Source organism: Lagopus muta, chromosome 12 (genome assembly GCF_023343835.1).
Source record: "Lagopus muta isolate bLagMut1 chromosome 12, bLagMut1 primary, whole genome shotgun sequence".
Taxonomy (NCBI): Eukaryota; Metazoa; Chordata; class Aves; order Galliformes; family Phasianidae; genus Lagopus; species Lagopus muta.
Window position 1 is genome coordinate 16,961,490 of NC_064444.1, and position 15,396 is coordinate 16,976,885.

Below are 15,396 nucleotides of genomic sequence, written 5' to 3' on the forward strand. Positions count from 1 at the left end.
GTTTAACTTGATGTCACAGCACATCCTTTAAACAAAAACACGCCGGGTCCCCGCGCTCACACAGGGATTAGGGGCGCTGGGAAATGCCGCTGGTGCTGCTGGGCAGGAGGTAAACGGATCAAGCAGCAATTGGCAGGCTCAGCAAGGGAAGGCTTAACCCAGCCCAGCGCGGATTTGTTGCCTCCTGCCCCAGATCCTTCAGGCCAGCACTGAGCGCAGCCGGACGGGTGCCTCACACTTGGGGTTCCTCCTTACACCGCAGCCGGAGGGCGGCCAGGACCCAGCAGTGCTGCTCGTGGCCCCACGGTAAGTGCCTGGGGTTGACCTGCTGCCTGCTGGGCTTTCTAGGCTGCTCTCAGCTGCTCTGTTTTGGGGTCTTTTAGCACTGAAGTCGGGGTGGCAGTCAGGAGGTGGGCAGTAGGGGATGGCTGGTGTTGGTAATCCCAATTGCAGGCAGTGCGGTGCTAATCCTTGGGGAGCTGGGGTGGGCTTGGGGTCAGCAGGAGCTGTCATGGGGTGTCTGGGGGCATGGGGTCATGGGGTGAATGAGCTGCAGGCGTTGTCCCTGGGCTGCTTGCAGGAGCTGCAAGTGTTCCAAAGCGTGGTGGGAATGGCAGTGTGCTGCACGGTGTTCCTTGCTGTCCCTGTTGTCCCCTGGATAATGTCTCTATTCACAGCTCCTTAATCCCTTATATCCATGGGGGGTGAAAGGCAATTTCTTAGTTGGTTTCTGGTCGTCGGGCCCCTGATGTGGGCTTTACCAACACTCAGGCAAGAAGATAGAGGCCTGAATGGGATGGGAATTTGGGGCAGAGTGAGGCTCTTTGGGGAGGGAACATCAGGAGATATCCTCAGTATGAGCCCTCAGATGTCCTCACTCAGCTGCCACCAGGTCACTGTGCCACAGCAAGCAGGGTGAGAAAAGGACAGAGAAGTACAGTGTGTGCTGAGCAAAGGAGCTTAAATAAAGCAGGGAGGGTGGCTCGTGGCAGGGATGAGGTGTGAGACTGAGTCGGCCTCGGTCTGGCTGTGCCCAAGCAGGAACAAGGAGGAAGGAAGCCCAGGACCTGTGCAAGAGGACTGTCCTGGGGACGGCCGTCCCCGCTGCACGGCAATGCTGGGCTGGATCGAGCGGGTGGTCCCACAGCCCCCAGCACAGAACCTGCCTGAGGAGAGCCCTGCAGCCCCACAGCCTGCCAAGGTGAGCAGGAAGGCGGAGAGCCAGAGCCCACAGCATCCCTTTGGTGGAGGCTTTGGGGACTTCACCAGCCAACACCTCTGGTCTGAGGCTGTCTTTCACCCCAGGTGCCAGCAGGGAAGGCCAGCACAGGGGATGCTGTGGACCGCACGCAGGGTAAGCTCTGCTAAGCCCCCCACCCTCAACCTGCATGTGGAGCAGTGACAGGAGCTGCCTTTTTCCAGCTGTTATCAAAGAAACAGAGAAGAAGGTGGAATTCACAGTCGCTGAGGACTCGGCCCCTGCATCAGCATCAGTGTTTGAGAGGTATTGGGGTACAGTGGGGATGGGGACACTGCTGCCCTGCGCCCACCTGACACAGCCCTGCCCTGCAGCGTGGGGAGCAGCGTGCTGTCCTGGATCTCTCAGGGGCTGGAGAAGGTGGTCCCACAGCCAGCACCGGCCCCAGGGTCACTGCAAGCGCTTGGGAAGAGCTTCGAGACCAGTGTTGATGTCCCTGACCAGGTGGGCCGTGAGCCTGTCCCCACATCCTGGCTTCTGGGTTCTTTTAGAAGATCCCCAAACCAGGGGGAGATCCCTCTGCCCCACGTGGCATCCTGCCTTCACCCAACTCTGGGCAAAGGGCAGATTTCTCCCCATGCCCCACCAGGTAATACTTTCTGCCTTTCCAGACAGAGGTGCAGGTCCTCAAGGATGAGGATGAGGATGCTCTGGGTAAGGGGAGCAGTGAGACCATGGTTTGAGGTTCCCTCCTGGTTGTCAGCTCCTGCACATGTGATCCTGCTCTCCCTGCAGAGATAACACCCTTTGACCCCGAGGAGGATGAGCTGGATGGCTGTGAGCTGGAGGATGGCTTGGGCACGGACATGGAGAGCTGGTGGGTTCCCTGTGTGCAGCACCCCATCAGCAGGCAGAGGGGTGGCATGGGGTGGAGGGATGTGGAATATGGGACGGGCAGACACAGGATGTGAGATGCAGGATGCAGGATATGGGATAGAGGGATGTGAGGTGTGGGATTTAGGATGGACAGACACAGCATGGAGAGATGTGAGATATGGGGAGTAGGGATACAGGATGTAGGATGCGTTATCTGTGATGTAGGATATAGGATGGAGGGATGTGGAATGTGGGATTTTGGATTTAGTATGGAGTGATGTGAGATAGGAGATGAAGGATGTGGGATAAGGGATTGTAGGATGAGGGATTTGGGATAAGGGATCGTGGGATGAGGGATGCGAGTTGTGGGACGCAGGATTTGAGGTAGGCATGGGATGTGAGATGCAGGATTTGGGATTGTCTGACACAATGTGGGGTGGACAGTTGTAGGATTGGAGGGACACAGGGTGTGAGATGTGGGATGGAGGGATGCAGGATGTGGGGTGCAGGATACGGGGTGAGCTCTGACCACACCTGCTCTCCCTGCAGGGCAGGAGCACGCGTGCTGAGCTGGCTGGTGCAGGGCTTTGAGAGGATGGTGCCACAGCCAGAGGTGCCAAAAAGGCCTGAGGTGAGCACAGCTGTGGGTGCTGCTGTGGCATTGCGGTGCTGCAGCCTCCTCTCCCAAGGCAATGAGGGGTTTCCCTGGGCATTCTCTGCCCACTCCAACACTCAAGCAACCCATTGGGGCCAGACATTGTCCTGAGAGGTGGGGGGGAGGGCAGATGCAACACACAGAGCGCACTGGGACAGCAGCAAATGGCCACGTCCATCCCTCTGTCTGCAGCCTGAGCTGAAGAAGGAGCAGAGCAGTGCCACAGCAGGAGGTGAGCGCTTTGCAGGGACGTGCAGTGCCCCCTAAGGTGATGCCTGCACTGCCTGACCCCTTGCTCTCTGGGACCAAACCTGGGCAGGTGCAAAAGGGACTAAAACTCGGGTGAAGCCCAAAGACAACATCCCAGGAGTGGTGGAGCCGGCGGTAGCAGAAGGGCAGCCAGAGCCAGGGAACACCACCCTCCTCCCTCGGTCCCTGGCTGGGGACAGCGGCAGGTATGGGCTGTGACAATTCTGGTGGGGATGTGGTGGGAGCAATGTGGGGTCTGATGGGGGGGGTTTCTGCTTGGCAGCATGTTCGGCTGGTTCGTCCAGGGGCTGGAGAAGGTGATGCCGCAGCCCGTGCCCAGGGAGAAGCAGGATGTGCAGGTATGGGGTCTGCAGGGAGATGCTGGGAAGCAAGGGAGCTGTGCTGGGTGCAGGGCCGTGGGGCTGGTTGGGTGTGCTGGGGCATCAGTGGGGCCTCTCCCAGTGCGATCCTGCTGCTGGGTCTGCAGTGTTGCTGCAGATGGGAGGGCAAAGCAGGCCCTGGGGTGGGAATGGAGGGCAGGAATCATGCCTGACACTGCCCTTTCCTCCTGGCAGGGAGCAGCCACCACAACCTTCAGCCCTGTGGAGGAAAGTAAGTACTCACCTCTGACACCCTGCCCTTCTGTTGTCAGATTTTGGGAGAGGGTACCTGAGGAAAGCAAGCTCCTGCTGCTGGGGGGTTTATATATATGGCATGTGAGTGTGTGCTCTCTTAGGGAAGAGCAGTGGGGTTTGTGCTGCTGCTCCTGTAGGGCACCCCGAGATGCTCTGTGCCAGCTGCTCTGCCAGCCATGAGTGCAGGGACTGAGCTGCAGCACAAACCCACAGCTCCCTAATGTTTTCCTTCTCCTTTTGTTTCAGGGGGCAAAGGGGCTTAGCGCCTCTGAAACAAATGGAAAACGAAGACAGTGGAGTGCTCCCAGCACATGGGATCAAGCCATGGAGAGAGGGCAACTGGGGAGGAAAGGCAGCAGCACCGGGCACAGCGGAAACAGGGCTTGGGGCTCATGATTTGGGGTGGGCAGGAGCCCCAAGTGCCAAGCATTAGGCACACACCCCATCCCCACATCCCTTTAGGACAATGATGAAGAGACCCAACCAAGCCCCAGCTTCATATAGTGAAGGGCAGATGGCACAACTGGGTTTTCTGCCCTTCTGTATTGCAATTTGTATGTCTTGGTTTCACGGTGGATGTATGAATTCCCCCCAGTGCCCCACAATAAATTGGTTTTACACACACTGATGTCCTTATCCTTCCTGACTGTTGGTTGGGTACACATGTGTGGGGCCGTGCACTTTGCAGCCCCATACAGGCAATGCTGGGGCATAGTGGGGTGCCAGGGGAGCTCCAGCAGTACCTGTGGCACTGCCACTGGAGCCAAGCGTGGGGCTGAGCGCTGCAGAGCTTTCCCCAATCCCTTTTCAGTTCATATTGTCCCTGTGGAGCCCCAAGAGATGGACCTTGCTCTGGAGGAGCTTGATGATGGCTGGAGTGCTGAAGGCACACATGAAACAACAGGCTGGGATGACATGGCTGAGCTGGGGACACAGGGCTGTCCCTTTCCCCCCATCGAGGAGGAGCTGCAAGAGGAGGAGACCAGGTAGGACAGGGGGCTGCTTTTCTCCTGGCGCTCTCAGGATCTACAGGATGGCCAAGAATGGGTCTTCCCAGTATGGCTGAAGGGTTTAGATCTCACTGCCATCCATTTGTCATGGGGTTCTGGGGAGGTTGTGGCACTGCAGCCCAAAGCTGTGGGTGCCCCATCCCTGGAGATGCCCAAGGCCATGGATGGGGCCCTAGGCAGCCTGAGCAGGAGGGCACAGCTCAGCCCCCATTTTATGCATTTCACCTGATGAGCTGCTCCTTTGGCTGCAGGCTGTGGCCCTGCGCCCCGAGTGCAGCTGAAGAGCAGGAGGAGGTGGGAGAAGAGGAGGAGAAGAAGGAGGAAGAGGAGGAGGAGGTGGAGGTGGAGGAGAGCGCAGGGTGAGTGCTGCACAGGGGAAGGAGACCGGCGTGCAAGCAGCGTTTGGCTCAGATGCATGTGTGATGCTTTTTGGGAGGGTGATTTGGGGATGCTTTGGGAGGATGCTCTCAGGGCACGCGGCCATGGGGATGCTTTCGCAATCCGTCTGGTTGCTGGGTTTGCTGCTGACGCTCTCCCGGTGCTGCGCGCATCTCCTGGAGACGGCAGCTCCGGCTCCGCAGCCACCGTAGCAACAGCGCCCGCCGCCCTGGGCTGTGCCTGATCCCGGGGCACGGCGCTGCCGCCAGCTCCATGACTGCGTCCATTTGGGATCGCTGGGAGCTGGTCGGAGCTGGATGCAAAGACAGCAAGTGCTGCCGAGGAACAGTAGGTGCGTTTTTGCTTCTTTTCCTGCTGCAGAAAAGAGCCACTGCAGGCAGCGGCTTCAGAGCAGGGGGTATTTAAAGGGATCTTCCTGCTCGGTTTGTGGTTTGCTGTGATTTCACATGGTGAGATATCCAACCCAGCACTGTGGGTGTGCTTTGCACGCTGCTGTTGGTCCCCTGTGCTATAGCAGTTGAGTGAAGGAGGCACTCTCCATCCTCTTCTCTGCTTGCTTAAGGGAAAGCACAGATGTCAACAGGTTCCTAGGTCAGGGTGGCGAGGTCCTGAAAAGCCTCCCAACCTGAAAGGTGTGCTACACCAAGATGTGTGCACTGCTGTTGGAGCAATGGACAGCTTGGTGCCCTGTGGCTGGACCCCGGGGGCTGCCTCACCGTGCCCAGCTCAGCTCCAACTGTGCTCCGTCTGTCCCGCAGGGCCCTGCTCCATTCCCTGTGCCCCTCCACAGATGAGGGGCCAGAGGACACCTTCTATGCAGAAGAGGCCCTCAGCTTTGCACGACAGGAAGAAGCTGAGATAAGCGATCTGGAAGGCGCTTTCATACAGGTACGGAGCTCCAGGTGCACCCCGGGCTCAGCTTTGGTTCCACATCACCACACCACAACGGCTGTTTTTCTCCTTCACATGGCTTTCTGTTTCCTTTTCCATTCTGAAGGTGCAAGAGCAGGCGGTGCAGGAAGAAACTGCAGGAGCAGACACTGCAGGTACAGCGCAGAGCAGCACGGCGTTGGGTCAGGATGGGCTGAGCATGCAGAGGCACCGCAGTGCTGTGCCCATGGGTGCACACAGCTCACCGTGCTGCCAATGCCAACGAACCACCACCAGCCCCGCGTCTCTGTGCTGATGTAACCGTCCTGTCTCCGACCCTTCTGTCTCTCATTGCAGCCCTGCCCCTGCTTGAAGCACCTAGGCACCTAGCAGCATGGCCAAGCGCTCCCGAGATGTTGAGTTAGACCGGCTGGTGCACGACACGCCGCCCGACCGCGGGGACGCGTCCCACCCCATGCTAGAGCAGCTCCCCAATGTCCCCAGCTACCGCATCCCCGTCCTCGCTGCCGGCAGGTGGAAGGCTGGAGTGGTCAACCCCAATTTTTGCAATGAGGAGCAATCCCCTGCCCGCCCCTTAGGTATTAGGCGATGGGCTTGCATGGCTTGGGGGTGGGCACTGTTCCTAGCTGCTTCCTGTATAGAAACACCAAATAAAAGCACGCTTCATGTTGCAGCACAGAGGCTGGGGAATGACATTCCTCTTTTTCTGCTTCACCACGATGTGCCTTGCTGGCTCAGCCCCTAACAACCAGCCAGGAATGGTGGCTCCCACTTGGCTGTCCCCAGACGTCCTGCTGAGCCCACTGCACGCACACTTTCTCCCTCCAGCAATCCCACAAAACCACTCGTGCTGAGCAGACAGGAAGACGGGTGTCTGGCAGGGCACTGAGCTATGGGACACCCCTCACTCTGTCTTGTCCCCCCCAGGGCTGAGGTGCTGCCCTGCTGTGGGCATCGAGGACGTGGATGGTGGAGGTGACCCCGTGGAGGACGATGGCACCTGCTTGTCACTGCCCACCCCCGGCTCCCCACACATGCTGGTGGTGCCTGGAGCCTCCCCCAGGTAGGGACCCCCGACCCCAGTGTGTGCTGCCTCAGTGCTGGAGTGGGGAATGAAGGATGGCTGTGTGGTTGTGTTTGTACAGCATGATGCTGAAAAAAGGAAGGCAGCTGATGCTGTCGCCCTGGACTGGTGCAAGGCTTTCAACACGGTCCTACAGCATATCCTTATCTCCAAATTGGAGAAAGGTGGAGATGTAGGTTAGATGTCAGGAGGAAATCCTTCCCTCGGAGGACAGTGAGGCGCTGGCACTGCTGCCCAGAGCTGTGTGTGCCCCTTCGTGGAGCTGCCCCAGGCCGTGGATGGGCACTGGGCAGCCTGAGGTGTGGGGCAGGCAGTCCTGGCAGGGGATGGGGATGGGTGGGCTATGTGGTCCCTTCCAACCCAACCGTTTTGCGACGGTTGTGTGATTCTCGGTGGCGCTGCCAGCTGCTGCCAGCAGAGGGCTGAGAAGCGCCGTTTAACGGCCTTTGAATCAGCATCCAGGAGCCAGGCTTCCTTTCAGACCGTCATCAGAAGTAGGAAATAGCAACTCAGGCTGATCCCACCTCATGCACGCCCCACGTCTCAGGCACGCTCAGAGCCAGGGTCCCAGCAACCCACAGCCATGGCTTTGCGATATTCAGCCCCGAGCATCTCCCATGGCAAGGAAACAGACTCACTGCCCCAAAATGGGAAAGTTATGGGGCAGAGCTCTGTGCTGCCCTTGCACCACTCACACTGCGTGACACTGGCTTTGCTTCCCATCACAGGAGATGCAGGCTGGGGATGTGTAGGCTTGCAACTCAGCACAGCTTTGCTTTGTGTCTGCAGGAGGAAGGTGCCAGCCTCTGCAGATGGCCTGGCAGAAGGGAATTGGGACGAGGAGCAGCAGGACAGGTACATGGTGGCAGAAATAGTGCAGGTCTTGGACACACTGGGAAACCAGAGGGAGAGGGAGCAGTTCTGGATATGCCCTGTGCTTTCCCACCCCACAGCCTGCCTGAACGCATCGGCTCAGCCACCAGCCAGAGCAGCACTGTCATCCATGACCGCCTGCAGGAGCTGGTGAGGCTCTTCAAGGAGCGAACAGAGAAGGTGAAGGAGAAGCTGACTGACCCCGATGTCACCTCTGATGAGGAGAGCCCTACAGCATGTGAGTTCAGGTTGGGTTGGGAGGCTGGGAATGCCAGATTTGGCACCTGGGATGGGGCAGCCCTGGCTCTACGTGCAGGGTGGGGGACGAGAGGCATGGAACAGCTCCATAGAGCAGTGGGCATGGCCCTGAGCTGCTGGAGCCCAAGGAGCATTGGGATACTGCACTCACACATCAGGTCTGTGTTTGCGTGGAGCCAGGGGCAGGCCTCTGTGCTCCTTTGGGTCCCTTCCAGTTCAGGATGTTCTGTGGTTCTACAACTCTACTCAGAGGGTGGCGAGGCACTGAAACTTCTGCCCAAGAGCTGCGGGTGCCCCATCCCTGATGGTGCCTGAGGCCATGGATCGGACCCTGGACAGCCTAGGCTGGTGGCAGGAGGTGTTTGGAACCCCTCCAACCTAAGCTATTCTGTGATTTTCTCCCAGCACCCTCCAAGCCAGCACCCACAGCACCACCCCCACCCCCAGGGGATGCACAGGTGGGGGAAAAGCCAGCAGAGGATGAGCACTACTGTGAGATGCTGTGCTGCACCTTCAAGTGCCAGCCCTGGATGTACCGCCTGAAAAACTACCAGTTCCCCAGCAGCATCGACCCACTCACCAGTGAGAGATGGAGGCGGTCGGGCTGGGAGGAGGCTGGGTGGGACATGGAGGGGCAGAGGGGGCAGCAGGATTTGCTCAGAGGGCAGTGATGCCCTGGCACATCTGCCCAGAGCTGTGGGTGCCCCATCCTTGGAGGTGCCCAGGACCAGGCTGAATGGGGCACTGGGCAGCCTGGTCTATGGGAGGTGTGGGCTTCCATGGCAGAGGGATGTGCAGCCAACGCGTTTCCCTGTGTTCAGACCTGGTGTACGTGCTATGGCTGTTCTTTGTTGTCCTGGCCTGGAACTGGAACTGCTGGCTGATCCCCGTCCGCTGGGCCTTCCCCTACCAGACGCCAACCAACATCCACTACTGGCTGCTCATGGACTACCTGTGTGACCTCATCTACCTGCTGGACATCGTCGTCTTTCAGACTCGCCTGCAGTTTGTCCGAGGAGGAGATATCATAGTGAGTGGCAGCATGCACTGCATCCCACAGAGGGACGTGGCTGTGGGGAAATCCTACCTATCACCTGCAGTAGCACCAGTGGTCTGGCTGTTGGTGTCTCCCACCATGGTGGGGTTGACCTTCACCTTCCCATTGGGGCTTGGTCTGCTCAGGGAAGACCCAGATGTTGAGGTTTCTCCTGTAAGCTCTGATTTCTGTGGTGCTAGGACTGCAGTGCAGTTCCTCTGGGGTGAAAAATGAACAAGGCTTGTCCTGAAAAAGGGTGAGATGAAAGCCTGCAGCCAGGTCTTGTGCTCCTCCTCCTCTGCTCCCCTTCCATGCACAATAGGAGCGGGTTCCCCATTGTGGTAAAGAAGGACAAAGCCAAGCACGACCACATTGGTGGTGACCTTGCTCTCTGCAAACAGCGTTCGATCACACAGTTGTAGAATCCTTAAGGTTGGAAAAGACATCTAAGATAACCTACCTCTCTTTCCCTCTCTTTCCTGCTATTCCCAACCAGAGTGACAAAAAGGCCATGAAAGAGAACTACCTGCGATCGCAACGCTTTAAGGTTTGGTGTGACTTAATTACTCTGTGCCTCCAGTCTGTGACATGGCCTGTAGTTCCACCCCACTGGGCCTGCAGGTCCCCATCGGTGTCCTTGTCTATGTGCGGGTTTCAGATGGATGTGGTGTGCCTCCTTCCCTTGGATTTCTTCTACTTCAAAGTCGGTGTCAACCCTCTCCTGCGTTTTCCCCGCTGCCTGAAGGTGAGTGGAAAAGCCCCATGCTGATTTGGGTGGCCACAGCCGTACTGCTCAATGAGAGGATGCTGTACAATGGATGGGAAGTTTTGTTCCAAAGGCCTTCGGGGGCTGTTACAGGTCAATATTTCCATCTTATCACTCTCACATTTCCAAAGAAGGGTGGGGGCAGATGGAACCAATTGTGCCCGTGGCTGTTCATACTGCGGAGGGATCCTGGGCAGCTGGGCTCACAAGATGTTGCTGTGGGGATGTGTCCCCTGGCTGGTGGCTTCTCAGGAAGCCACGGCATGCCAGAGCTCTGCTCTCCTTCTCCTCCCAGTACCTGGCCTTCTTTGAGTTCAACAACCGCCTGGAGGCCATTCTGAGCAAGGCGTACATCTACAGGTGAGGGGGATCATTTGTGGAGGGTGGTGATATCTATCACTGTTTGTTACTGGGGAAAGTGGTTCATTTTGGCACACACCAGTCCTGTCTTTCTGTCTTGCCCTAAGGCTACAGCTTGCTGTCCCTTGTGATCCCAGAGCCAATGCCACATGTTTGTCCCAGCAGACACCATGTCTTCTTCCCTCCCATTCACTCCTTGTACTTTTTGTTGTGCAGAGTGATTCGGACCACTGCCTACTTGCTGTACAGTTTGCACGTGAACTCCTGCCTCTACTACTGGGCATCAGCCTACGAAGGACTGGGCTCCACCACCTGGGTCTACGATGGGGAAGGAAACAGGTATGAGCCAGGGCTTGGGTCCTCACGTAGCACAGCATGCTCTGATGGATGGGAGCAAGAAATGTGTTTGGTTGTGGCTGGGTTCGTACAAATCTCTGAGGCAAGGGTTGTAGAATCGTAGAACCATTAAGACTGGAAAAGACCACTGAGATCATCCAATCCAGCCATCAGCCCATCACCTGTGTCCACTGTGGGGGGACCCAGGAGAAGATGTGGGGAATGCTGAGGGTGAGATGCTGAATGCTGAGAGGTGTGGGCAGAGCAGGTGAAAGGGCTGTGGCTGAGCTGAGACCTACAGCAATGATGGGTCAAAGGGGCTGCAAACTGGGAGCCCAGTGCTGGGGACAAGGATGCCATAGGAGGAGAGAGCACTGCACATGCAGCACTTGGCTCATGAGCTGAATGCTGCCTGGTGAGTAATGCCCACAGCTGTGTGTTGTACAACATGGGCAAAATGAGATATCAAATAATGTTTAATTAATTCAGCACCATTCTCCTGTGCAATAAATGAGAGCTGGCTGAAAAAATAAAGGTTTGTGCAAGTGTGTTAAAGGCTTACCACGCCATGTAGGTGGGACAGTGACTGTCGGTGTTTCCTGCTGTGCTATGGGCTGTATTATGAGCATGGTGCATGGATGGTGACCTCGGTTTGGGGGGTTTCATGCCTGAAACGTAACCACAACTGCATCCTCTGCCCCTCCCAGCTACATCCGCTGCTATTATTGGGCGGTCAAAACCCTCATCACCATTGGGGGCCTGCCAGATCCCAAGACGCTGTTTGAGATCGTCTTCCAGCTGCTCAACTACTTCACGGGCGTCTTTGCTTTCTCTGTCATGATTGGGCAGGTGAGTGGAGGGGGGCCCCATCTCGGATGCGAGATAGGCTCTGAGCTGGGGCCGGTCCACAGTGTTACCTGCATGTCTGTGCTCCCCGTGCAGGGGCTCCTTAACTGCTCAGCACAAAGGATGTGGTGGATGCCGCGAGCCCCCTGTTAGCACACAGCTAACGCTCCCTGAGCTGCTTCACCCATATGAGAGGTGATAACAGCGACTAAATCCATCTCTTCCTACTTTTCCTGACCTGCAGATGAGGGATGTGGTGGGTGCTGCCACTGCCGGGCAGACGTACTACCGGAGCTGCATGGACAGCACCATCAAGTACATGAACTTCTACAGAATCCCCAGAACAGTCCAGAACCGAGTCAAAACGTGGTACGAGTACACGTGGCATTCACAAGGCATGCTAGGTGAGAGCCTCTTGGAGGGCCACGTTGTGCTCAGAGGGCCATCATCATGCTCCGTGTGCATTTTACTACACTTGCTTTGCTGGAATCTAGTTGTCAAAGAGCAGCCAAACAAACAGCACTATGGGTTTGGGGCAGGAGAGGGTTATTTAACTCTTTTTTCCTATACATATTTATGGTGTGCATGGTATTGGATACGGGCTTGCGCATGGGCTGCTGATGGGACGCAGAGCTGAGGTGTCACCCATCCCCACTGCAGTGCTGGGTGCTGAGCTCATTGGGAAAGTGCTGGAAACACAGATTTCTATTCTGCATCTCGCAGATGAGTCTGAGCTGCTGGTGCAGCTGCCGGACAAGATGCGATTGGACATTGCCATCGATGTGAACTACAGCATCGTCAGCAAAGTGGCCCTCTTTCAGGTATGCCTACAGGGTGGGCTCTGTCCTGCAGTGCCCGGCTCCATCGGCACGGGCTGACTGCTGTTGGCTCCATTTGTGCTCAGGGCTGTGACAGACAGATGATCTTCGACATGCTGAAGAGGCTCCGCTCGGTGGTCTACCTGCCCAATGACTTTGTCTGCAAGAAGGTACCGAGCTGCTGTGTGGGATGGGCGTCCCATTTCTGGGCAGCCCGCACTGCGTCCATCTCTGTTACAGGGGGAAATCGGCCGTGAGATGTACATCATCCAGGCAGGACAAGTGCAGGTGCTGGGGGGACCTGATGGCAAAACTGTGCTGGTGACACTGAAAGCCGGATCGGTGTTTGGAGAAATAAGGTCAGCAAAGCACTGCTGGGAGGACACAGCCCTCTGAGGGGCCGTGGGCATGTAGCATCCTGCTTGCCTACCCACAGTCCATCATACTCAAGGCTGGTTCAGACTGCAATATTAAAACTTCAGAGGGCAGGTGGGATTTTATGTAGTGTTTCGTTCTTTAAAAATGAGGCTTGGAAAGTTTCATTGTGGGTAATAATGATTAGACCCTGAGTCCTCTAAAAGAGGCATATGATGGGAAGAGGAAGATTTTATAGTAAGGGTGCTGTGCTGAGCCCGTTAGAATGGCTTAGGTTGGAGGAGCCCACCCAGCTCCAAGCCCAGCTCACACTGCCCAGGGCCCATCCATGGGCATCCATGGGGCACCTCCAGGGATGGGCACCCACAGCTCCGTGGGCTTTGGCTGCAGCAGCTGAAGGTGACACAGGAGCAGTGCTTAAGTCTCTTGGTGTTCCACTCAGCTTGCTGGCAGCCGGAGGAGGGAATCGCCGAACTGCTAACGTCGTGGCTCATGGATTTGCCAATCTTTTCATTTTGGACAAGAAGGATTTGAATGAGATTCTGGTGCACTACCCTGAGTCTCAGAAGCTGCTACGTAAAAAGGCCAGGTGAGTATGGACTGCAGGATGGAGTGCTGGTCTGAAAGCCACCGGGGAGATTTCTCAGTCCCAGCTGATCTAACCCTATACTGACATCATCTCTTGTTGTCTTTGCTGCAGGAAAATGCTGAAAAACAATAATAAACCCAAAGATGAGAAAGGAGGGCCTGGAGACCCGCTGATCATTCCCCCCAAAGCCGACACCCCCAAGCTCTTCCAGGCTGCTCTGGCTGCTGTGGGGAAGACAGGAGGCAGAGGGCACCTGGCACAGCTGCGCTGGAAGCTGAGGCAGCTGAAGGCGATGCAGGAGGCACAGGTCAGAATGGGGAGAGTGAGATGGGCCAACAGTTGAGAAGGAATGCAATGCAGCCTGGAGGTAATATACCCAGAGAGGTGCTGAGCACAGTGCTTCGTGAAGGCACGGTGAGGCTTCGTGCAGGTCCCTCTCCAGAGCACATTGCTATACTGATGGAGCTACCCCCTTCTCTGGTGGAGCCAGGGCATGAGTATGGGCCCGTTGGGAACCTCCACAAAGCTTTTCCATGATAGAGCCCTCAGGGGGACAAAGCAAGAGTTGGTGCTTTGGGTGCAAGGAAGCTTTGTTGTGCCCGTCCTACCTTCCCTCACCTCAAAGCATGCCGGTTGCAATCCAGCTGCAGATGTTTGAGGTCCCTTCCAACCTGAGCCATTCGATCAGTCTCACGTGGCTCACCTCAGAGAGCATGGTGAGCGGTAAAGCTCCCCAAAACACCCTGCTGTCTTTGTGCAGCATGGATGCCGAAGTCCGGGGATGTGGCTGGGGTCCTGCTGTGAACAAGGGTCTCCCAAGGCTGATTTTGCCCTTTTTAATCTTTGTACTTCAGGATCCCAGTTTCAGTCCAATACCACCAAAGTCACCGGTGCACCGGAGGTCACCCACTGCCTCCCCCAAAGCAAGGCCCCCTCCAGGAGAAGAGATATCCTCAAAATCCGCTGATAATTTAGTCGCTATCCGTGTGATTCCAACAGCCCAAGAGGATGAGGAGATACTTGCTGCTGAGATCTCGGAGAAAGAAGATGAGAAAGAAGAAGAGAAAGAAGACAAGAAAGAAGAGAAATGAGAACCAAGCTGCTGTGGGGGCTGGTGGCGCGAGTAGGAATTGGGCGCATGCCTTGGGTAGAAGCTTTCAGTCATTAATTATTCCTACAAATTGGAAGTAGGCATTGCTAAATAGGTGCTGCAGGTGGGCTCTGCCTTTCTTCTCTGCTTAGGCCTTCATCCACTGCCAAAAGAGCTGTATGAGGTGGTGAGGGGTGGGCACAGCTGCATGGGGTGGGGGTCACCATCCCTGGGAGGTGTCCCAGAGTTGTGGGGATGTGGCCCTGAGGGACATGGTTTAGGTTGGCCACGCGTTGTGATAGTCAGACTAGATGGTCTCAGTGGTCTTTCCAGCCTTCATGATGCTATGATTCAAAGTTCTGTGCTCTGGAAACCTGTTCTATAGAGCATCTGTGTGCACGTTGCCTCTAAATATCAGGCCTGAGATCTTACGGAGGGACAGCCCAGAAGAATCAGCTTTTTATGTCTCTGAATGGTTAATGAGTGCCTGCTCAGATAAAGCATGAAGAGTTTTTCACCTCCAAAGCTGAGTCACCGGAGGGAAAACAACAAGACTTCTCTGTTGGGCCCAAGGTCGTCACAAGCAGCGGGAGCGTGACTCATCTGGAAAGGATCTGGGCTGCGATCCGGAGCCAAGCACAGACTCAAATCACCATAGTGAGTGCACAGGGGGAGCCCCTGGCCTCACACTGCCAGCCAACAGCTCCTGGGGAGGGGGAAGAAACCCAAACGTCAAGGAACTCCAGCATGCCCCATGGGCAGCCGCTGCCCTTAACATCGCATAGGAAACCCCAGCCTCCTGCCCGCCTCCCTCTGTAGTTTGTGTCCTCAGCTATTTGCACGTGGCTCCCTGCTGGGTAGAAGCAAAGTGCTTGGCAGTACAGAAATACCTCTATAAACAAACCAGGAAATGTGGCAAAGTCAGGCTGATGTGCTGCTGTGATTTTGATACGGCTTAGTGGAACAGTTTACATTGGTGGTGCTCTGTAACAGCTTTCATAATCCACCCTATCTACAATAAACACCACTTAGATTACCGCTCATTTTCTGTG

At 56.3% G+C, this 15,396-nt stretch overlaps 1 protein-coding gene across 1 annotated transcript; it reads left to right on the plus strand.

The window, feature by feature from the left end:
• Window positions 1-134: 134 nt before the first annotated feature.
• On the plus strand, window positions 135-15,336 carry CNGB1 (cyclic nucleotide gated channel subunit beta 1). The gene is made up of 33 exons (XM_048958469.1): window positions 135-306; window positions 1,039-1,201; window positions 1,306-1,354; window positions 1,423-1,504; window positions 1,573-1,702; window positions 1,870-1,912; window positions 1,994-2,075; window positions 2,624-2,705; window positions 2,922-2,961; window positions 3,049-3,184; window positions 3,262-3,337; window positions 3,554-3,590; window positions 4,425-4,599; window positions 4,875-4,982; window positions 5,781-5,910; window positions 6,020-6,068; window positions 6,841-6,976; window positions 7,787-7,852; window positions 7,951-8,108; window positions 8,534-8,710; window positions 8,950-9,158; window positions 9,661-9,711; window positions 9,823-9,909; window positions 10,226-10,290; window positions 10,507-10,629; window positions 11,334-11,475; window positions 11,717-11,876; window positions 12,196-12,293; window positions 12,377-12,460; window positions 12,531-12,649; window positions 13,108-13,254; window positions 13,366-13,561; window positions 14,109-15,336. Exons 2-33 carry the CDS (start codon window positions 1,115-1,117, stop codon window positions 14,343-14,345), a joined length of 3,561 nt encoding a protein of 1,186 aa, XP_048814426.1. The 5' UTR covers window positions 135-306; window positions 1,039-1,114; the 3' UTR covers window positions 14,346-15,336.
• Window positions 15,337-15,396: the final 60 nt, after the last annotated feature.